The sequence below is a fragment of the Falco peregrinus genome, chromosome 4, assembly GCF_023634155.1.
Source record: "Falco peregrinus isolate bFalPer1 chromosome 4, bFalPer1.pri, whole genome shotgun sequence".
NCBI lineage: Eukaryota > Metazoa > Chordata > Aves > Falconiformes > Falconidae > Falco > Falco peregrinus.
Window position 1 is genome coordinate 8,125,804 of NC_073724.1, and position 21,596 is coordinate 8,147,399.

Genomic DNA, 21,596 nt, shown 5'->3' on the forward strand with positions numbered 1-21,596 from the left:
TTTTCAAGCATCACCTCCTCCAAGACAAACAGGAAAATAAGCAGAGGTTGACTAAAGAGCTCCTGACAAAACTCAGGCAGGAAAAGGAAACATACAGGAGGTAGCAGCAGGGGCAAGGGATCTGGGAGAAGTACAGAGATGCTGTGTGAGCATGCAGGTGTGGGGTTAGGAAAGCCAAAGCCCACCCAAAACTAATTCTGGTGAAGCACACAAAGGGCAACAAGGAGGACTTCTGTGGGTGCATCAGAAGGGGAACGGGGACCTGGTCATGAAAGACACGAAGGTAGAGTGACTGAACTCCTTCTTTACCAGTAAGATCAGCCTTTCAGAACAGATTTCAAATTCAATTAAAGACATCAAAACCAGGTATTACTGCATCTACATTACATATGTATATATTTTAGATAAAATTTCTGCTAAATCAGAATACAAAGTACTGCTAAGAATATTCTTAGCTGGAGCGGAGACAGCAATCATCAGGAACATCTTCTGCATACCTAGTTTCTATGGTTTATTGAAAGAAGGTGGACTAGCCAGAAATGCACACGTAACAATCAAATTCAGTTTCTACTACACAGAAGCTGTAACTGCTGCTTACTCTACATGAGCATGCTGTATTTTTCAGCATCAGTTACATACTCTTTGAATGGGATGTAAAAGAATATGCAATTACAGGTTAAAGATCAATGTTGCCACCACTGTCCATTGTGTTTTCATGACCCCCAGGCAACTGTTCTGGCCAAAGCCTTTATAGTAGAGTAACACGCAATTCATCTACTAGTCATATAACAAGAACAAAAATATTTATTAACTTTCTAATGTGTATCCAAAACCAGGATGACTTTTACCCATTACTGACAAAGGACAGAAAGCTGCACTAACAGGAGGACAGAAAGTCAGGTCTGCCAGAATTTGAGATGCCTGCTTTACAGAAACCACTCTTCAGTCAGTTCAATTTGCATGGTACCTATACACCCATATGCAGGCAGGATTAAGGTATGTTACTCTTTACCATGTGGAAAGCTCCCAAGCTGCATCACTCCAACTCTGCTCAAGAGCCATTCTGCCTTCGTTTGGTTTTATTTCCCCTTGAGAATTTTGTCGTGCAACAGGAAGAATTTTGTTCCAATTTTGACCCATAGTTTGTGCCTTACCAGTACTATTCCTTGCACTTAAAAATTGTGTTATGGTTTTAAGTCACTGTCTTTCCCTCATCTTTACTCTTCCATTAAAGAGAAGCATTACTTTATTGTGCTTATTAAATGGAATTTATTTTTTAAGAAATCAGGAGTTTCAAATTGCAGAACAGAGCTCCAAAAGGAAAGAATTTTCTATCACCCTCCAACAGCTGTTAGCGATCTCCCTCAATACATGCAGAATAACAGTATCAAAGGGGCTACATCAGGTTAGCATACTCATTCTCATTATATAGATGTTACAGTTTTCACTACAAACCACGCCACAGGCTGTTGCTTATTCCAGTAACACAGTTACTACCCTAGTTAACAGCCCCCTGCCTACAGCATATAACTAGGTCTTCTACAGCTTATGTATATTTTAAGTTACAGGTGATGAAGCAGACATGCCACGGAACCCTAACTCTGTATTTCTCCATTTCTACTCAGACACTTTACCTCGGTCTTAAAGCAATACAATACTTCAAGCATAGCAACAAATCCTTTTAAGGTTTGTGTATTTACACTGATACTGAATAAGTATTTTAATAATAATGAATTCTCTTTATAAGAACTGAAACACAAAACTTTTGTTGCAACAATGACCTCTGAAAATAATTCAAAGATTACAGTTCCGTATGTTTTGAAATGTCAATGCAGCAATGACTGTCAGTTAAGAAACTTTAAACTCAAACAACTATTCCAATGCAGAGAAGCCTTTACCACTACTAAATAGACACATTTATTCCATTACAACATACCCAATGCTTCACAGCTAAATCTCAGTCTTAGAGGTTTATTGTCCCTTATCTGGTGAAATTTAGCACATAGAACAGCGTCAAAGAAAGGAAATAGAAAATAATTTAAGAAAATTCAGTGATATAGGCAAACTGTTAGGTAACAGGCGTCAAAATGGTTCAGTGAACCTGCAATACTGGAAGAAGGGCTCCAACTGGCCTTGCAGCAACTGTAACACGTTTCCAACTAAACCAGCAATTGGCCTTTTCTGACAAACTGGTCAGCATGATTGAGTTTGTTCATAAACATGCTGCCCTCTTATTTTGATTGGGTTTTGGGTCTGGGTTTTTTCTTCTTGTTAGCCAAAAGAATGAACTACCTCATTTTGAGTTTCAGTTCCTACAAGGAATGAAATAAATATCTTCTCACAGTTAGTTGCTATGGAAATAGTATTTCACAACTGGACATCTTGTTGGAACAAAATGTAGAAACAACTCAGATAAGCTCTTACTTCTGGGAATCAGTTGCTTAAAGACACATGGACAAGGCTCAGAAAACACCTTTTTGGGGACTAGTGTAAGGCTTGTTCCATTTTATGGAGGTCTATCTAACTTCATAGTGATACATCAGTCTCCCAGTTTTTACATGCCCTCAAATAATTATTACTGCTATCTCCCCAATGTGACTAAACTTGTAAAATTAGATCTGCAGATTAATATATCACTTTGAGTTTGATAGTCCTCTCAAAAAAAACACCCAAAAAACCAACCCAAAACACCTACACTCCTCTGCACTCTGTAAGTTTGAGGGACATATATTTTTTTAAACAGAAAACTGATGCAAAGGAAAAAAAAATTATGTTGTAACTGTTCCTGATTTATATAGCCTGTGCCTCTAAAAGAACATTAATAGATGGGTAAGTTTCCCACATTTCTTCCAAGACATTTCACAGAAAAGTCTGGCTTTTGGCTTTGAATGACCACTCAAATTCTTCATGGCTAGAACTGAAATTATAGCAAACCTTTGGAGATGGTTATACCTTTAATTCCCCTAGTGCAACCCTTCATACTTTCAATGCTCACCCCCATCATTTTGGGGGAGAGACTATTATACACTGAAATTTTATCTTCCACATGCAGAAAAGGGGAAGGAGGTTATTAAAGGAGAAATAAAGCACTTGTTTAAAGTCACACTGGCCACTAAAAAATTCTTCTAATCCAATGATCTTGACTAAGCGATCCTGAATTTGGACTCCATGCATTAAGAAACAGAACTAGCATAGCATGCATTTATAAAGAGAGCACACAACCATCAGGTCCCTTCAAAATAAGTCTTACAGTAAATAAAGATTTTTGTCTTCTTTAAATCCAATCGATAGCTTTAGCATTCTAACAAGAACTTGAACTGTCAAGGGTTGCACATAAGATGAAAAACTGCAGTCTGGAGAAACTGCCAGTTATCTTAGGGAAACAAGGAAAATTAGAATGTACAGATGTCCTGGATGTAGAAAAGGTTGTCAAATATTGAAAGACTCTGATAGATCAGACGCACTTTTCAGCAATCAAGTAATTCCTCTTCCTCATGCGGTACTCATTCCATAAAGGGAAGTCTTCACACCACGTGGAGAATCACCTATTAAACACAGCTGGCAAATCAAATCAGCCTTTAAAGTGTGCAGAAATTAATGGAATTGTTCTTCATATGCTGTGCAGCTGAACCTATTCAACAGCTCTAATACAAAGTCAGAGAGAGGGCTTGTGTCTTCTACAAACACCAAGACCGTAAGATCTCATGATTTAACTGGAACAGTTTTGAAGTTTAATTCAGCACATTTCATATGCAAGAAAATAAGCTGCCAACTCAGAATTCTTAAAGTTCTCTCTTGCAAACTTGATTCTGTTCTTCTGAAGATTAGTCATGAACTGCCCAGATGAACAGAGCTCACATGCCTTCTATCAAACAAATTCCATCTCCAAAAAGACAACTTTAAATGAGCAGTCTTTATAAACCAAGTTATAACAGAATACTTGCAATAAGTACCAGTTGAGTCTGCAAATGTGATTTAAGAGCAAGGAGAGTATTTTAAAGACAGCCCTGACTCAAAGCACTGAGGCATATGAGAATGGACTTCACATAACAAAAAAAATGAGGGGATATAAACTAGAGAGCAACATTTGTAAGAAAGAACAGATTTTGAGAGACCTTTTAGACCATAAGATTGTGGCCAGTAAGAAAAGGGCAGCTCTTTATGTTTAAGTCTTCAGAAATTCGGTGAAATCCATACGCAGTAATAAGTGCAGCTGATGCAGAGCTGTTTAAGCTTTATGCCACTGACATGCAACATCTAAGTCTAGAAATTTCAAAAAGCAGCAGTTGGATTAAGTTTCAACATGTCTTTACCCTTACAAATGTGAAAGCTTCAAACTCACAGTTAGAAGAAAAACTCTTGATCCTGACTTGGAGAAGCAAAATGTCTGTCGCATCCAGAACCCTCAGCCTCCACCTCCTGTATAAAGAAATAAACATTCACAATAATATGTCTTCTAAAACGCAGTACACAACTATCCATGAAACTACAAATTATGGTCAAAAATCACAAGAAATTACCCAGCTAGTGATTATTTTTCTTTCATCAGTCTGCCCAATATATGTTACAAAAGACAGTATCCAAAGAGAAAAGAACTAAGCTGAAATTGGCAAGTTTGAACACTTATGGAACTAGAAATAACACAGGGTATCAGTTTAAAGAATCTGACCTGAAAACATCCAGCATCCAGCATCACCATCTTGGTATTTCCACTTTCACCATAATCACAGTCTTGAAGGGGCATGTGAGCTGCTGTCAGTGAGACTCCATACATACTAGCTAAAGATTTACTGATGCAGTAACTTCACCAAGAAAAAAAGAAAACAAGAAAAGTTTGACTAAGAAGGCTGTGACGTTTATGTATGGAAGCACAGCATTTTTAGTTCTTCAACTGGCAAACAAAAGCAACAACAGACTCAAATGCACAGAGCGGATGACAGAGGGCAGAAGGACATTATTGCAGCAGCTAAATAGTTACCCTGCATCCTTCCAAGACCACCAGACTTATTCTACAGCTACACATGAAGTGAAAACAACTGCTTCTCCACACTATCAAATGCAGTCACACCTAGAAGTGTGAAAAGCAATATTTCTTCCTGCAAGGCATAGCAGTCCATAACAAGATTCTTTGAATGAAAGACCATTCATTATTATCTCTCTCAAAGTGCTACTACTACTTAGTGAGATCTTAAACAGTACTTCCTTCTTTCCCAGCTATTTACTTTCCCTTTCCCCACACCAAAAAAGATGACAGAAACTTATGTATGTACATTCTATGTAAGGCAGTATAAAAAAATTTCCAAAGTAGAGGTATACTGGGAATTTCTCACCAAATACAGGTATACTAAGTCTTTGAACAAAACCAGTGAATTCTAATGTAATTAACTTCTCTCAACTCTCCAATAGTAAGTGGAGGTAGTGAAAGGATGACTAGAGAGTGATGGCCATTACTATCTGAAAATTACTGACTGAAACTGACCTTTATGAATGTGGAAACTGACCTTTACCAGTGAGGAATCAGAAACAACTGAACACAGGTTTGGCTGTGGGAGTACGGCAGTATGAGAGGTACTGAAGATTGCTTGGTTCTACTTCTGAAACCACAAGTGCCAATGACTGCACCGTGTCGTGCCAGAAACAGAAGGTCAGCAAAATATCTGATGTTTAAATATAATATAATAAATAAAAAAAATATTTCAAATATTTCATGTGACTAAGACCCTGAAAAATTCTCTAAAGAAGGAAAGAAAATTCTGGAAGGTCCCTAACTGGCATATAAATAGAAGCTTTTAAAGATACCAGACCAGAGAAGAAAAGAACTCAGGAAGAAACATCTCGAGAAACACAGAACGGCAACTTCGGTACAACTCTCTGACTGGCCAACATGACAGTGTAAGATGTGAACTGGCTTTTCCTCCCCTGTGCCTAAGGATGCTTAGCACAGTTACTTCCTTAAGGACTGAGAAAAGTGAACAATTGCTCATAAAATGTAAGCACTTAAAGAATGATTGTTTGTATTTGCTTTTGTATTTTTATTGTTGTCAAAAAGAGTAAGCAAACTGGAGAATTCATTAGCTTCTAATAGTTGAATCACCAGGTCACTGGAAACGAAACCTTGGTCACAGGTTTCTCCCATGAGAAGACAAGTTACCCAAGGTAGCTATACAATACCACAGAAATTACACTACATCTAAGTGCTAAAACTTACAGCATAGCGCTAAGCCACATAAACAGCAATGAAAAGTACAATTACAACAAATCTTGGGGGGGGGGGGGGGGGGGGGGGGGGGCACGGGGAGGGAATAAATAAAACTCAAGATCTAGAGCTACAGCGCTCCAGGCAGTCAGAAATGCGCATCTATAACAAAAAAAGTCATCATACTGGAGATAACTCCTTAGCAATACTCACGCAATTTTCTTACAGGATGCCAAAGCACACCAGAGTATATCATTCTCTTCATGCCACTTGCATCTACATGAAATGAAGCTCAGCCTTATTTCAGAAGCTTTTACATTGTTAATCAACATTAATAATTGGTCTGGTCAGAAGGAACAGGAACAAATATTAAAGATGTTCTCTTTTTGTCTCAGTGACCATACAGTATCTTTAAAATTGCAGAGGATCAGTATTCAATAACTAAGTTTTAAGTGGTTTATGCAGAGTTAAAAGGCATACTTAACAGGCAACCTGCTTCATGCTGAAGTAGGGAAGGGAGAAAAGAAAATCCTAAGAGAAAAACAGAAATTAAAGGTAACAATTTGAAGTTTCCCATTCATGCAAAACAGTTGCTCTCAGTACAAGCATCCCCACTTTCCAAACGTGTGTTTCAAGTACATTTTCCCATTCTTGTTAAGGTCTCCCTCTAGTGTGAGGATACTCATGGAAACCGAGTACACCTGACTATAAAATGATAAAGTGACACCAATTATCCCAACGGATCTTAAATTCCACACATACTATAAACAGACTTCCAAGAATAATCTTTTTTTTTTTAATCTACTAAAATTTAAGATCAAATTATTGGTTCTTTCTTAAAACAGTAGCAGAGGAAAAGCTAAAGTGTATTTTTAAGTTAATGGCAAAGCTTTACTGTTCACAACACAAATGGGCTTCCAGATGTATAATAAAGAACATTCGTTCCAGAAGAAAAAAGACAGGATCTAGCTTAATGCTTACACTTGGGGACTTGATTTACACCACTGGGAAACATCCTTGTCACTCATCACAATAGCAGCATAAGGCATTTGATGTACAGCAACAGCCAGGTCCCATCCAAATTACATTCCTACAAGTCTGAATCTTCTCACTTCTATGATTTCCAGTTAAATACCATAAATATATTTAATTCCCATCTTTACCCTCTCTTTTAAATTAGGCCTTAGACTCAGTGTTAAAAAGCCATCTACCTTTACACTTCTTTTGGGAAAGTATTTTTCATTTCCAGTTGTATTCATGACGTGACAAGAAGCATTTCTGATTAGAAGGCTTGTAAAACATCCTAGCCTAGCAACATGCAAGCTCTATGTAGGGCACGAAGACTCATCAGGCTAACACACGTTTCCACAAAGAAGAATCCAACATACCTGGTATTACTGGAGAAATTCCACAGAAAGACGTCCAGTTCTCCATACACCCAATTCTTGGATGGCATCTTTTGGTATTTCTTCTGGTACAGTTTTGTTAGCAAGTCTTCTACAGTAAGAAGCTCCAGACGGCTCTCAATGCCTATAGCTCAGAGAAAATCCAGGTCAGGAGAACAAAAGTCAGTGAATATTCTGCTCAACTCACTTCTCAGTCAGTCCCTGTTCACTGCCCAGCCTCTTACCAGAGCATCAAAGCTCTCATAAATCTTATCAATTTATTCCACAAGTGGTTTAATAAAACCTGGCTTCTTAGCCAAGAGGGTCATCCTATCTTCCCATAATTTTCCCCACTTCAGTAATTAGGTATTCTAGTTGTGGACCATCTCTCCTCAGAAGCTGTTTGTTTTCCCATGTGTTATAATATTTTCGCTTTCACAGTGATCTCACAGCCTCTAGTGCTCCTTTAACTGACTGAGCAAGAAACAGTGTATGTTATACTACAGATGGGCTCATTAGCCAGTCAGCTAATCATCCTGCTGTTTTACTGTCACTGATGGGAAGGAAAAGAAGAGGGAGAAGCACACAAAGTAGTTCTAGCTACCAGTACCAGCTTTTATGAAACCTTTGAGACCCAAAAATTTTCAGAGAAATACGGCTGTCCATGCTTACATAACCCTTATTTCCTGTGGGGCAGGAGGCCAAAAATGATCCATTTCTCACCTGTGAGGCTAGCCATCCGATTGAGACACCAGTTAATTCTGAATCTGTCATTAGACTAGGGGAAAGAAAGTTTCTGTCACATTGAAGTACAGTATATAATTCTCACATGTGCACAACTCCTGACTACATCTGAAAAAGTCACCTCCAACAGAAAACTCAAGTGTTTGTGGGATTGAGCGTACACCCTTCATGAAAGTTATCTTGATGAGGAACGAAATGCCACAGAGGCTTTCCAACCAAACCCCAGGAGAAATCCTGGACTAATGTTTGGGGATGGGTTAACCCATACTGCAGGTACCTCCATTAAGCACTCCTGAGGGGTTTTTTTGTTTGTTTGTTTTACACATACTTCTTCAGAGCCCTGTATTTATGGATGGAGCTCAAGATCTCGACACTTCCCACCTTTTTAGTAATTAACATTAGGCTTGAGTGGAATCAAAATGCAATATACTTGTCACGAAGCTTAAAAGCCTCTGCATCCTAAAGTTTTGCTTTCCTCACTGGCAAGTGAAATTTGATCAAAATTTAAGATTGACAGTATTCTCATGGGGAAAGAGTCGTAAAAGCATCCCTTAAAAAAGCAGGATTGTGTGACTTATTTAGCACAATCAGTCTAAGACAATCTTAAAAGCCCTTAACCTAAGTCAAAACAATGTCAGAGACAAAGTTAAATGTTCATCAGTAGACTAGAGCCAGAAATGCAGGATGAAAATAAGAAAGCAGAAAATTAGGTCTCTGCTTTACAAAAAGGTTAGCTTTTAGGGGCCATTTCTTCCTGCACAGAGCTGGGGAACTTTGGAAGTGTCTTTTCCTACTCATTTGCACACTGGTTAGGTTTTAAAGTAAAGTATCACCTTAGATATCCAACAGAAGTGAAATCAGACGTTTTGATTTAGAGCATCTTTGACCTTGACCATACCCTGCAGTAAAAGTGAGGCCAAACACCTCTGGCTGGCTGGGCAAACTCAAGAAGTTCCCGTAAGACAACTGTGTAACAAGTACGTGAAAGATGAAATCCAGATACAGGGATCTTATGAGTGGCATCACCTAATGAAGGAGGGAGGCAGAAAAAAAAAAAAAGTCATGAGAAGTCCTGTTTCCTTAAACGACAGAATTCCCTCCTCCTTTGTATTTTTTTATATACACACACACACTTCCTCTTCTCTACAGGGACCATCTGTGATTAAGCTATCAAAACCTTGCTTCCCTCAGCAGAAGACTGGCAGGTTCGGGCTGTGAGCAAACACACGCACTTACCCCTTTTAAAAGACCATTATCTAAGTATTTCACATAGGAAAACATGGGCCAAGTTTGTTCCCTCTGTACACAAGGGGAGGAAGTGTCCTAATAGAAACAAACTGAAATCTATAAACACTACTGAAGAGTCACAAGGGAAACAAGGCAGGCCAAGCCAGACACAACAACCGTATAAATAATTTAACTTTGTTGTTACATGTAAAGCTACAAAACACTTTTAAATACAAACTAGTATCTTTCAGTTACCCTATTATGAACTAGCACTTCATGCTAAAGACATACACAAGGACTGTCAAGGAAAGGACACTCTGCCCAGATGGGCCTGAAAGCATTTAAAGCTATACAAAGATGTCCTGTTTAAGAACATACTGCAGTTATTATTGAATTAAAGAAGGAAAACAGAATACAAATAACTCTGCCATTGATAAAACCATTTTGGGTGAAGTGCTCTGCCATTTGTGGGTAAAAGAAACATAAAAGGTGATTGTGACAAGCTGTCTGTTAGTCCTTGAAACTTGGCAAGTTCACAGAAGGAACTGCAGACTTACAAAACATTTGGACAGAGATCAGATAAGCTGAACCTAAAACTGTACAACCTGCATACCATTATTTTTCTCCATTGATACTCACTAGCAGCCTGGCAGTGGTACCGAAAACCACGTGGTGGTACTTCTGCAGAAGAGCAGGGGAGACGGAAGAAAAAGAACAATCATCCAACATCCACAATGACAGATTTTTAAGTCTACACCATAGTTTCATGCAGAGATAGGAACAGCTTTATTTTCCTTTGTGGCCTTGTACAAGTGCCACAACCACTTCTTAAAAAGTTATTTTCAGTTATATGTATTTTAAAAAACAAAGTATATTGTATAGATGTGTTTAGGACCAATCAAGACGAACATTTATTGGCACAAAATATAAAGCACAAACATCTGAAGGTCCTCCCAGATTTATTCCCCCTCTTTGAAGCTTCATGCAGTTCTGATGCCCGAGCCCATCTCTTCAGAAACAATCAGCACTGCTCCAATATTTAAAGAAGTCAAGCCACATACAGTCAAAGAAATAAACCTGTCTTAATACCAGAAATCTAATCTGGGCAGCAGTAAGTAGACACTAGAAAGCCTCCCTCTCACCCCAAAAAAAGATGAACTACTACTTGTCTCCCCTCCTTGGAACTCACCTGGATCTATGAAGTGGTGGAAATCAGCCATTATACCATCCTGTAGGGAGTACCTGACGCACCCGATCTCACAAGGAAGGAAGCGCTGTTCACAGTGGGATGGCAGCTTGCCATGGCTGTAAATGTTCATGAAGTAGAAGATGTCTGTGACCACAGCTGAAAGCAAAACAAAAAACCAAACCACAAAACTCACACTTCCAGAAGAGCCACCAGACGTTACAGCAAGTCCCCCTGGCCTCACCTCACCCAGTGAAAGCTTTAGTGCACTTTATTATACGAGTGATTAAAGTAGGGTAATGACCAAGTAAAACATAAGCTCTTTCTCTGCATCAGAGATGACAAGGTAACTAACGCTTATGCAACAGTTCAGTCGTATCTATAGTTCTGGTATGCCTTCCACAGCTGCTACTGTGTGTAGAGATCAGGGCAAAACACACCCAAAATAAAAACAATTGTAAAAAAATGAATCCCCAAACCCACAAGAATGTTAAAGAGGCCTGGAATTCAACAGGAACTACTTAGCCTTTAGGAAAATAAGGTTAGAAAAGAGAAGAAAAAAATCAGTAACGGCAAAACAGCCTCACAAGCTCAGTTCAGTAATTTACACAAGTTAAATGAGCTGGCAATAATCTTCTAGGGTAAGAGACGACGAGAAGTCTGCTAATTAAAAGGATTGCTTCTCCTCCGCTAAATGAGCTCCCCAAGAAGGCAGCAAGAATACCCAAGGCAAGTGTTAAGAAATAAATTTATCGTTTACCAATTTAAAACATATCCAACTATGAAAAATATTTCACAATACACCTTAATCCTTTCCTCCACGAATGTCAAAGTGTTCTCACTGAAGTTTAAAGGTAGCTATTTTATCCTTATCCTCAAGTTTTGCCCCTCATCAAAAAATCCTGCTTGTTCTAGTAAATAATAGAGATGTATAACTGTTTTTACACAGAAACCATGCTGCATGCCAGACTTCATGGCATTTAACATCAGCCGCCCTAAGCTTGAATGCTGATGCTCTCTTACGTGGGTCTTAAGCTCTACCAGCTGCAGGGTCATAGGAAAGATACCTTTCCTCCTACCAGAGTTTCAGCTGCTCTGCTTATGAAAAACTGGATATAGCTACAGGGAACCATACAGGACTTAGTTACTGAGAAATACTAAGGAGCAGCATCGTAAAATGCATCTCAGTTATCCTTTATCATTATCCCTCTCATTCAGTTTAAAGATCAATTGTGTCAGCTCAAGCCACCATGATCAACCTCATCATATTTGCATCACAGCAACAGGGCAGCATGACCTCTGGCAGGCAGGACACTAACAGGTATTACACTTCTCATAGAGCAACTCTTTCTTGTCCCTCCATAACCACAACAACATGAAAATAGTTCAAGACTTGCTGGGTAAAAGGCTTGAGCTGAGACTTAACACAGCAAATAGAGCTATATATGAACTGGCTGCTTGACTATCTTGTAAGCACTACCATTTATCATTTTTCAGGTTAATATTCACTGGGGAACATATGAGAGATGTGTTCATTATTCAATTCTAATTAAAACATTCATTTGAAGAGGGGGTACAACTAAGAAAGGTTTAGTTTTCAAGAGCTCTTTCAATAAGGAAGTAAGCTAGGATGTTACAAAAGCACTGACAAAGAATGTATCCCCTCCTTTATTCCCCCAGAAGCCAGATCATCATTTTATTTAAAAACTCTACCACACAAATTCTTAACTTCAGTGTCTAACAACTCTTCACCCTTTAAAATTGGTACAAGTATTCTTTCATGCTGAACTTGGATTAGGCCTTGTAAGTCATAAACGTAGGAGCTAACGAATTACCTTTTACTTAAACCTTGAAATATTTCTTGAAAGAATTGAAAAGAACTATTAGTGGCTATACTCCCATCAAGCTAAAAAACAGATGACAGAATTATTTTGGAGGGGGGTGGGAAAGTTGCAATGACTTCCCTCTATACTACAAAAGACCTTTTTACAGCGGTAGACCACTAGTTCCAAACAGTTGACAAAGCTATTGGCAAAATGTAAACTGCCTTTGTACAGCTACCATCAAGAGTATCTATAAAAGGCAAGCTTTAATCTACCAGGATCAAGTGCTTTAAGATTACTATACCCTGATCATTCTCCCAAGACATAGAGGAGGCATCTGGAAAAGAAGTAACACTGGGCATCTCTGTGGTCACACAAGAAGGAACCGGATGAGCCAGATTACACATCTGGAAAAAGAGGAGAAAGTTTAAAAAAAAAAAAAAAAATCAAGACAGTCTACTACCCCCAGTGAAGTCCTTCACTCCTCGCCCACTAACAGTTATGGTTAGGTGGAACAAGTCTGCAGTGCATACACAAGTGCCTGTGTACCTGCAGACTAGGAAGGCGAGATTTCTCTTCTAACAAAAAGAGACACACATATCTTAGAACCTTGATCAACTCACTACAACTGGAAAGAACTGCAGCTAAATTTACAAAATGTAATTTAAGAAAAAAAAAATAATTTGTTAGGTTCAACCACTTGTCACAGGTGAGGAACTTTTCAAATTGGAGTTTCAAAATTTTTTCCATAAACTTTTTCATAAAGTTTGGCACACATTAGTTGCCTTTGACTATGAGCTGAATTCACAAAAAGCTGATAAAGCCTCAAGGAAGTCATCAGATTGCTCTGGCACAGAGCAAGTAAGAGGGGTGCGTATGCCATTAAGCATTGCAAATCCATGCATGAACAATTAGCTTTTAAGAGGACAGGAAAAGAAATCTGGCAGGCTTACAGAATTCAATCATTCAAGATCCAAACTGGGAATAACAATCCACATCTAGGCACACTAATTCCAGGTGACTACTACAGCCAAAGTTCATTGATTATCAGTTTGAACTATTTAAAATGAAATGAGGAATTAGTCCCATCCAAGTAAGCTTAGGTCACCTCCAAAATACGACCAAGACCTTTCACTACACAAAATAACTGTGGTTGTCTGTGTACAGGGCTATGATTAATAAACTGAGATCACATATAATCTCATACATACACACTTCCTTATTTCCACTGACAGGCAATGAGGATGATGCTTTTTATTTTGGTAAAGCAATTATTCCTTTCCCTGATTACAGCTTTCTAAAATGCTACCACTTGTGGAAGGAAATACAGAAGCCTCCATTTATGACTTAATTGCCATTTCATGTAGCTCTCCATTACACATGAAAATGGAGCTTCATTAATTACATACCCCTAGCCTGCTAAATAACACAACGACGATCACATTTTACACAGCTCTTTCCCATACAGGCAGGCTCCCAGAATCAGAAAAAATTGCCTAACATCTCCCTACTAGTCTAGATTAACTAAATTAACTAATCTAGATTTACTAGTTACTCCAAACTATGATCATCCTGTCATTCGCTCTAGCATCATGTGTTTTGAAGTCCTAAATATTTACTCCCACCAGTAATCTGTAGATCACAGTCAATATCTAGTAATACGGGATAAAGTAGTAAATGAAGTATTATCCATTTACTCAATCAGGCTCTTTGCTTTGACACACCAATTTTAACACTGCCATCCAAGACTGGAATAAAATAAGCTTTCTGACACTTCACATAATTCAAATTCCAAAGCAAACTATGCTTCAAGGAACTGCTGGGAGACAGAGACACAGACAGAAGGGGAAAAAAAAACAACAACCCAAAAGCAAAAAGGACATACATACACCTTTTCAAGACAGTAAACAGTAGAAGGGATCTGTTTAGCACTATTTCTGACCACACCACATTCAGTTTAACCTAACTGCTTACACTTCTGTGTTGTGGGATTTTGTCCTCTACCACAGCATTACTATTCTCTCCATAATCAAAGGAACCTAAAAATAATGGCAAGGTATAATTATTCTTTTTTTGCCTAGGTTGCAACATTTCATTGACCTGGTTCCTCACACAGCCACTCAAATGTCAAGTCAGCTGTGTGTAAGATGTGTTTCCAGGCCATCAGACAAGAGCCATCTAAATTAAGAACATCCACGAAGCAAAAGCAACATGGACCTATGACCAGAAATACCAATTTACAGTATTAGAAATGAAATAACCATTGTTAAGTCAGTCACTGTAAAGTATTGTTAAACAGAAACTTAAGTTGTTAGAAAACTGTATTTTACATGGTGAAAGTGCCTGCAGGAGCAACCTGCGCTGCTTTAAAATGGTATAGAGTATTCTCACCCTCGGTTCAAACCAAAACAATTTTCTGCATAGCCTTTGTAACGGTATGGGCTACGACAGCAGCCGTTACCTCCAGAGGTTGGACACTATGGAGAACGCACTATCATAACTGACCAAACCCCAACATCCCTTACGCCCCCTCTTATGTAGCTACATAGAAGGGTGTTCCTTTACCAGCACTTACCTCTTCTACTGCCTTCTGAGAGCGTTTCCTTTCATTCCACTTACGAACCTTCTCTGTATACACCCCCTTTTCTTCCTTAGTCAATAACTTGAAGGAAAGCAAATTGTTAAAAGGGGGGTTACTGCTTCCTTCTAGTAGTCCCACAAACCAACAACCTCTTAAAGAGTGCATTTCCAAAGGATGTTATCAATACTTGGCAAGAACTGCAACTAACATACTCGAACACTTTCAGTACCTTTCCCCCTAACAAAGGCAGAAGCTTTGATTGAAAACACCTAGCGAACACATGCTCTTGAGCATCTTCAGGCAAAGACAAACTAGCACCGCTCCACCACAAACAAGGTCTTCTGAAACTACTCTTGCCAACCAGGGAGACCACTGCCCATTACACACAAGCCAGAGCTAACCCCCACAGCTGAGGGGAGGCCCATGTAACTTGCCCTTCTTATCTAGAGCCAGCTATGACCACTCAGGGTACCCATCTGAACCACTCAACCCAGGCCTGCTGAGCCACCGGCTACCTTACCCTCTGAAAAAGGCCAAGCCGACATTTTTTCCCCCACACAAACTACACAGGGGCACCACATAGATCCACCAGGTGGGTGCTGGCTCCCCACCAGCGAGCAGCTGAGCCGCTACGTAACCCACAGCCCCAGCACGCCACGGCTGGAGCAGGTGCAGGCCCGGGCCGCGGGCCTCCCCGCTGCCCTCCCCACCATTAAGCTGCGTTAACCCGAGGCCGTTCCGCCCCCCCGCAGGAGGCCGGAGGGGCTGCGGGAGCCGAGAGGGCCCTTCCCCTCACCGCCCACGCCTGGGAGCAGTAGGGGATGGCATCAACCACGCGGCTGACGGGCAGGCCGCGCCGCTGCAGCTCGGGCAGCTGGTCGCGGACGAAGAGGCAGTAGGGGCTGAGCGAGCCTCTGCGGCCCGCCATGGCCGCGGCCTCCCCTCGCCAGGCCGACAGGGCGCGGGGGCTGCACTCAGGGGCGGGGCGGGGCGGGGCCGCGTTTTGGCGGGCCGGGGAGCACCGCCCTCGGCCCTAATGGCTGCCCGGCCTGAGGCGCTGGCGGCACCGCGGGTGGGCGGTTCGCGCCCCGCCGGCACCCCGGGTGTTACCACCTCGTGGAGAGCGTGGCAGGGTTGGTTGTTGTTTGGCGCATCTTTGGTTTGTTTCTTTTATTTTTTCAAGTTGTTTGGGTGCTGGGGGATAAGAAATCTGTAATGGGAGCAGCGGCTTGAAGCAAGCTCTTGCAGGCTTTTCAAAATGCATGCTGGCCACCCTCACGAGTTGGTAATATACAGATTTTTCAGAATAAAAGGATCATGCTTTTTGAGAGGTCTATATCCTCTCAATCTGAATTAGGTTATGTATGCAATTTAGTAAAATACTTACAAAGAGTCCCTACGTTTATGCAAATAGATATGTTCATATGTATAAACAAACAAGAAGAATAGAAGCAGCGATCAGCTGGAATTCCATATCTGAAGTACATGTACAGGTGCCATATATGTAGGATTTCTGAAGACACTTAGATCATCGCTTACAGCTACTCCATCTAGGCCGGAGGGGCCCTGCTGCCTGCATGACCCCTTGGCTCCGGCCTTGCTCTCCTGGAATGGCCTGGCCCCCGCTGCTCGCTGATGGCTGGAGCTGTGAGACAAGGCACGTGGTGATGGGCCTACTCCGAGCTTCTGGTAGGACTCAAAGCGCTCTCAGGACCTGGGTGAGAACAGGAGCTGACAGATAAGGGGGTAGGGGCCCAGTAGATACAGGAAGGAGTGGGGGAGGAAGTGAGGACTGACTTAAGTTAATAGGCCTGGGTCTGGTTTTGAGATATGTCGTAGAAAAGAGGAGGTAAAAGAGCATGCATGTGCTTGGAAAGACAGGCTTGCTTACTAAAAACACTGGGAGCCCATGTTATACAAAACTCTGAGTTTGGGTTGGTTTTTTTTCCCCTTTCATCTATCTCATTGACATAACTGACACTTCCTTCACTGAAAGTTTGCATCCTGAGCAGCAGTTCAGATAAGATAAAGGCTGGAAATAGTCTCATCTGCATCACCTTGATGAGCAACATGAGTTGTTTCCTCCCTTAAGCTTTCCATTCATCTCTCTCAAAAACCAAATGATCTTCACTGGCCATAGTAAAAAAAAAAAATAAATAAAAGGAAATTAGCAGGGCAATAACCACAACTGCCTTTAAAACAAAGTTTAATCAGTTTAGAGAAGGGAGTGTGAAATCTGGTTGCCTGGAACAGAGGACCCTACATTTGACACGAGACAGGGTTACTGAACTGGCAATGTTGCCATAGGCCCTAATTAAATCCTGACCAGGTTTTGCTTGTCCCAGTCGTGTGATGTCTCCCACATTCCTCACAGTTCCCCTCGTCTTTTGGGGGATCTCCTGCATGTGGTTGCAGTTCTGTGTAGTACAGCAGAACAAGAGCTAGCATGCTGCTTCTCACGCAGCCATCTTCAATGGAGTTACCTAGACAATCTCGATAGAAACAAATCATGTAGCCCTGACTTGGAAAATTCTTTCCAATCGTCTATCCCAGAGTCCTCTAGAATTTACTGTAAACCTATGAGACATGAGGATAAAAATGGCAATAAAACACCGCCATGTATTTCTACATCACTGGAAAACTCTGCCTCTTCCCCTCAGTCTAGCTGCTTTTTTCATCTTCTAGATAGCGTCTTTAGCTCTAAAGGAGGTACTGTTGTTTAGGCTTAAATCTTTGGCCTAGCTGATTATGTTTGTCACTGCTGGAACTGCTGGCAGGTAAGGTCAGATCAGACTGCTCTTGCATCTCACTGGTGGCTGGTTTCTCTGAGGGTTAAACCCTAGCTCAGTTTAGTCTTCTGAAGGCTGTTCTGTCTTGATCAAATCCAGTGAAACAGCTCATTTTATGTTTGTGAACCACTTATTAAATTTGCTGTTAAACATACAGAAGGAGTCAATCACAGTGTTAAAAATGTATAAAATAGTGATGTAAACTCAATGAGAACAGCTGGGCATTTTTAAAGTCACTTTCACTGTTGTGGAAAATCATTCATATTCCAGTCTAGTTCCTGATAAATTAATCTCTGAGGAGGGACTGCAACAAATAACTTGTATCTTGTAAATACAAACTTCTGCACAGAGCCTAGTTTTTTAGGCAGAAAGGCGAGTATTTACTGTTCTATTACTGTAAGAGCTGTTGCTAGGAGTGTGTCTGTTCACTGTTGTTTTACTTCACATCATGTTCTTTTCTCTCCTGTGCAGCTTTGGGACCTACCCTTTAGCAGCCCTTCCTTTTAAAGAAATTCAGATAATGTGTGCTTCAACTGTTTGAAAAACACAAGGCTCCACTAATAGCTCTCCTAGGGCTAGAGGTGTGGTTGGAAAACAAAATTCGTAAGCAGGGGAGAGAGAAAAGATTTTCCTATGTTGGGTGGGGGGCAGAGAAACAACAGGGAACAGATCATCTTCAGAGCATCACATCACATCATCAGTATTCTTCCCCAGGGCTCTGAGGAGAGCCCAGCATCTCTGAAGGAACTTGTGTTTTAACTCTTTGATTGTCCATTGTTTAACTTAGTTGGCAAAGGAGTTCTTTGGACCATTTATACTGATTTGTAAATAACTTTTGTAGCACTGGGGCCATTCCAGCAGATAAAAGCAAGTGTTGTGCCAGTATTTATGTATCACTTTTTTTTTTTTTTTTAAAGCACTTAGTTCAATTAAATGACTCGATATGCCAACACTTAACTCCTAGGTACCTGGCCTTGGAAACCCAGCTCCAGATTTAGGGGCCTGTGGATGGAGTTTGTCAGATATCTCAAAATAGGGTCTATGCACCCTAGTACTATGTAGAGAGAAAAACTGTCTGGAACTATTCTGCCAGTAACGTATTTTCATTCAGGACTCATGGCTATAATCTTTCCAAGGTATGTCTTACAGTTGTTTGTCAGAAAGAATGAGCAAAGTTATTCTAAAAATATGGCAGCGACTGCATCTGCTGCTACCCGCTAATCTGCTGGTCTAAGGCTACAGCACTTTCCCCCAAAGTGAAATATTTAGTGTTTACGTTAGAGGAGTCAGGCCAGATCCATCAGCCCAAGAGACATGAGGCTGATGCAGATCCACACTCCCAGGTCCAACTGAAGGGAGGTCGATTGTGTATTCCCAGTCTAATGTGCCAGCTCCTCTTGTGGGTTTTCCATTAGAGATGCACCATCTGCACCCCCCTCCCTGGCTTTCAGGGCACATCACCTTCTCACCAGCTACTCCAGCTTGATCATTACTAATGCTAACACACTTGTATGTGCACTCCCCCCTGGCACCACTGATGTAAGGGCTTCTGACCCCTGGTCCACTCTAGTGGACACCACTTCTTGTCACTCACTTGGGTCTCTCCAACCACTGGCACCCAGGGACATGGTGCCTGTGGTCCCAGTCCAGCTTCTCACTCCAGTTGCTGGCCCCATGGATACATGGAGCCCTCTGTGACCTGCAGTCCCATTCCAGTTGCTAGCACTGAAGTCGACTCATTCCTGTCTCTCCAGTCAGTGTCACCCAGGCACATGGGCTCTCCAACTCATGGCTTGACTAGAGGCTGGTGCTTAGATCCCCATACACACACATACACCTGAAGTAGAGAGTCCTTCACTGAGAAGAAGAGTTATAAATGAATTTAGTAAGATAAGAACAGGCTGTGCTGAGCAGGTGCAGGGCATGGCAGATAAGCACATCACCAAGCAAACTGTTCATATACAACTTGACCTTTCTATCCCCTTATACCTCTATTTTCCCACACTTGCTCCTTCCCAAATCACCTAGATCTCTGTCTTTCTTTGCCTTTGATTCCCACCCTAACCATCCCATAAGAAGTCCTATGCAATCCCAAAATGCTCTTCCCTTACGTCCTGTAACATGTCCTGTATCTGTAGGCTGCAGCCCCTCTCAGTCCTAAAGTTGCTGTGGTATTGACTCATCTTGATGGGCTTCATACCTGCACGCTGGGGCTAAGGCTTTCCTGGGACAGCCCTTGGAGGGGCCTGGACAGGTTTTCCCTTCCTCTGAGTCCTTAGTTTGGGTTCCCGTATGTCATTGTGTCCCTGTGCTCCTCTGGACTTGTGGAGATGGGCTTTTGGTGGGCTAATGGCTCTTGTGATAGGTTGGAGGAGCCAGGGCAGGGTATTATCTAGGCTACCTCCATGCCATTGTCTCTCTGCACCCCTTTGAGGGTGAGTAACCAGGCTTTTATCACATAATTGCACAGCTGATGTCTTTCTCAGCCTGGTTATAGAGGGTTTAAACCTACGGTTTCCCTGGAGTGTGATACAAAGTGGGAACTTTGCCTTTCCAGTCCAGTAATTATTATTGTTTCATATGTAACGCATACCCATTTCAGGAATCAGAACCTGCAGGCTTCCCCTTCCTTAGGTGAATGACTTAACCACTAAGCTATAGCCATCAGCTTTCTCTTGGTTGCACTCCTTTTCACCTAATGAATCTTGGGTTTCTTTCTGAACAGTGCCACGACTGCAAAAGGAGCAGGGAGTGCCTTACCTCTCAGCTGTGTGATTAAGGCTGAAACTTTGAACACCTAGGAGTCAGGAGGCCTTTTTATAAAAGGTGAGCCACATCCCCCTGCCTGTTCCCTTGCCTATCTTTGCAAGGCTTTGCTGAGTGTTAGATTTATTGTGAATGTCCTGGATCAGGCCTCACAGGTGGTATCAGCATGTTTCTTCCAAGTTTCTGGGGGAACTTGAGTGACAGCTGCTGTGCTTCTGTTTGCTCTTCAGAAACAGTTGTGTTTGTGCTGGGAGCTGCAGTACAGCAGGTCATGGGGTTGTGGGATGGATGGGACATGCTGGGCAAGTGTGTAACCCTGCTGACCAGCACGTCCCAGAACCACTAAACCTGTTAAAAGGTAAGTGGCAACCAGCTACCTGTGTATGGTACAGCTGAATCCCCTCTATTCAATAAATTTCAAATATCTTTAATGCTGTGGCTCCAATGAAACCATCACATTGTTCCAGTATCCTCGACAAATACTAGAAAATCTTTACTATCTGATAAGGCTTGGTTTTCAGGTGGAAAACAGGGATTTGGCTGGGACAACCTGGATGTATGTAAGCCTTAACTTAGGTACTTGTTAGACATCTGTGTGCTTGGGACTATCTGGGCATGCAGAGAAGCAAAACTGTAAGCATGTAGTCAGCTTTGACAGTTGATTTTCAGACAGTGTATTTTCAGTCTCACGTTGTTGCTGAATGAGGGTTTTTTACATTGCTGTTCTTCTACATGTTAGGTACCAAAAATTTTCCAAAGTCTTGTTTTGGATCTGGCCTTAAGTAGGATGACCTGGGTAATTATAGACTTGTCAGACTGACAGGGATCCCAGGCGAAAGAATAGAATCACTGATACAGGAGTTGCTTCAATAATGTATTAAAGAAAAGTAATATAATTA

The 21,596-nt window shown here is 41.2% G+C and overlaps 1 protein-coding gene across 1 annotated transcript; it reads right to left on the minus strand.

Moving 5' to 3' along the window:
- Nucleotides 1-856: 856 nt before the first annotated feature.
- On the minus strand, nucleotides 857-16,070 carry MAEL (maelstrom spermatogenic transposon silencer). Its single transcript, XM_027784658.2, is given in 13 exon segments — nucleotides 857-3,545; nucleotides 4,343-4,353; nucleotides 4,355-4,419; nucleotides 4,670-4,802; nucleotides 6,410-6,472; nucleotides 7,585-7,726; nucleotides 8,305-8,359; nucleotides 9,224-9,351; nucleotides 10,192-10,233; nucleotides 10,742-10,897; nucleotides 12,866-12,968; nucleotides 15,137-15,223; nucleotides 15,939-16,070. Coding segments are annotated over 13 exon segments (1,233 nt in total). The 3' UTR covers nucleotides 857-3,429.
- Nucleotides 16,071-21,596: the final 5,526 nt, after the last annotated feature.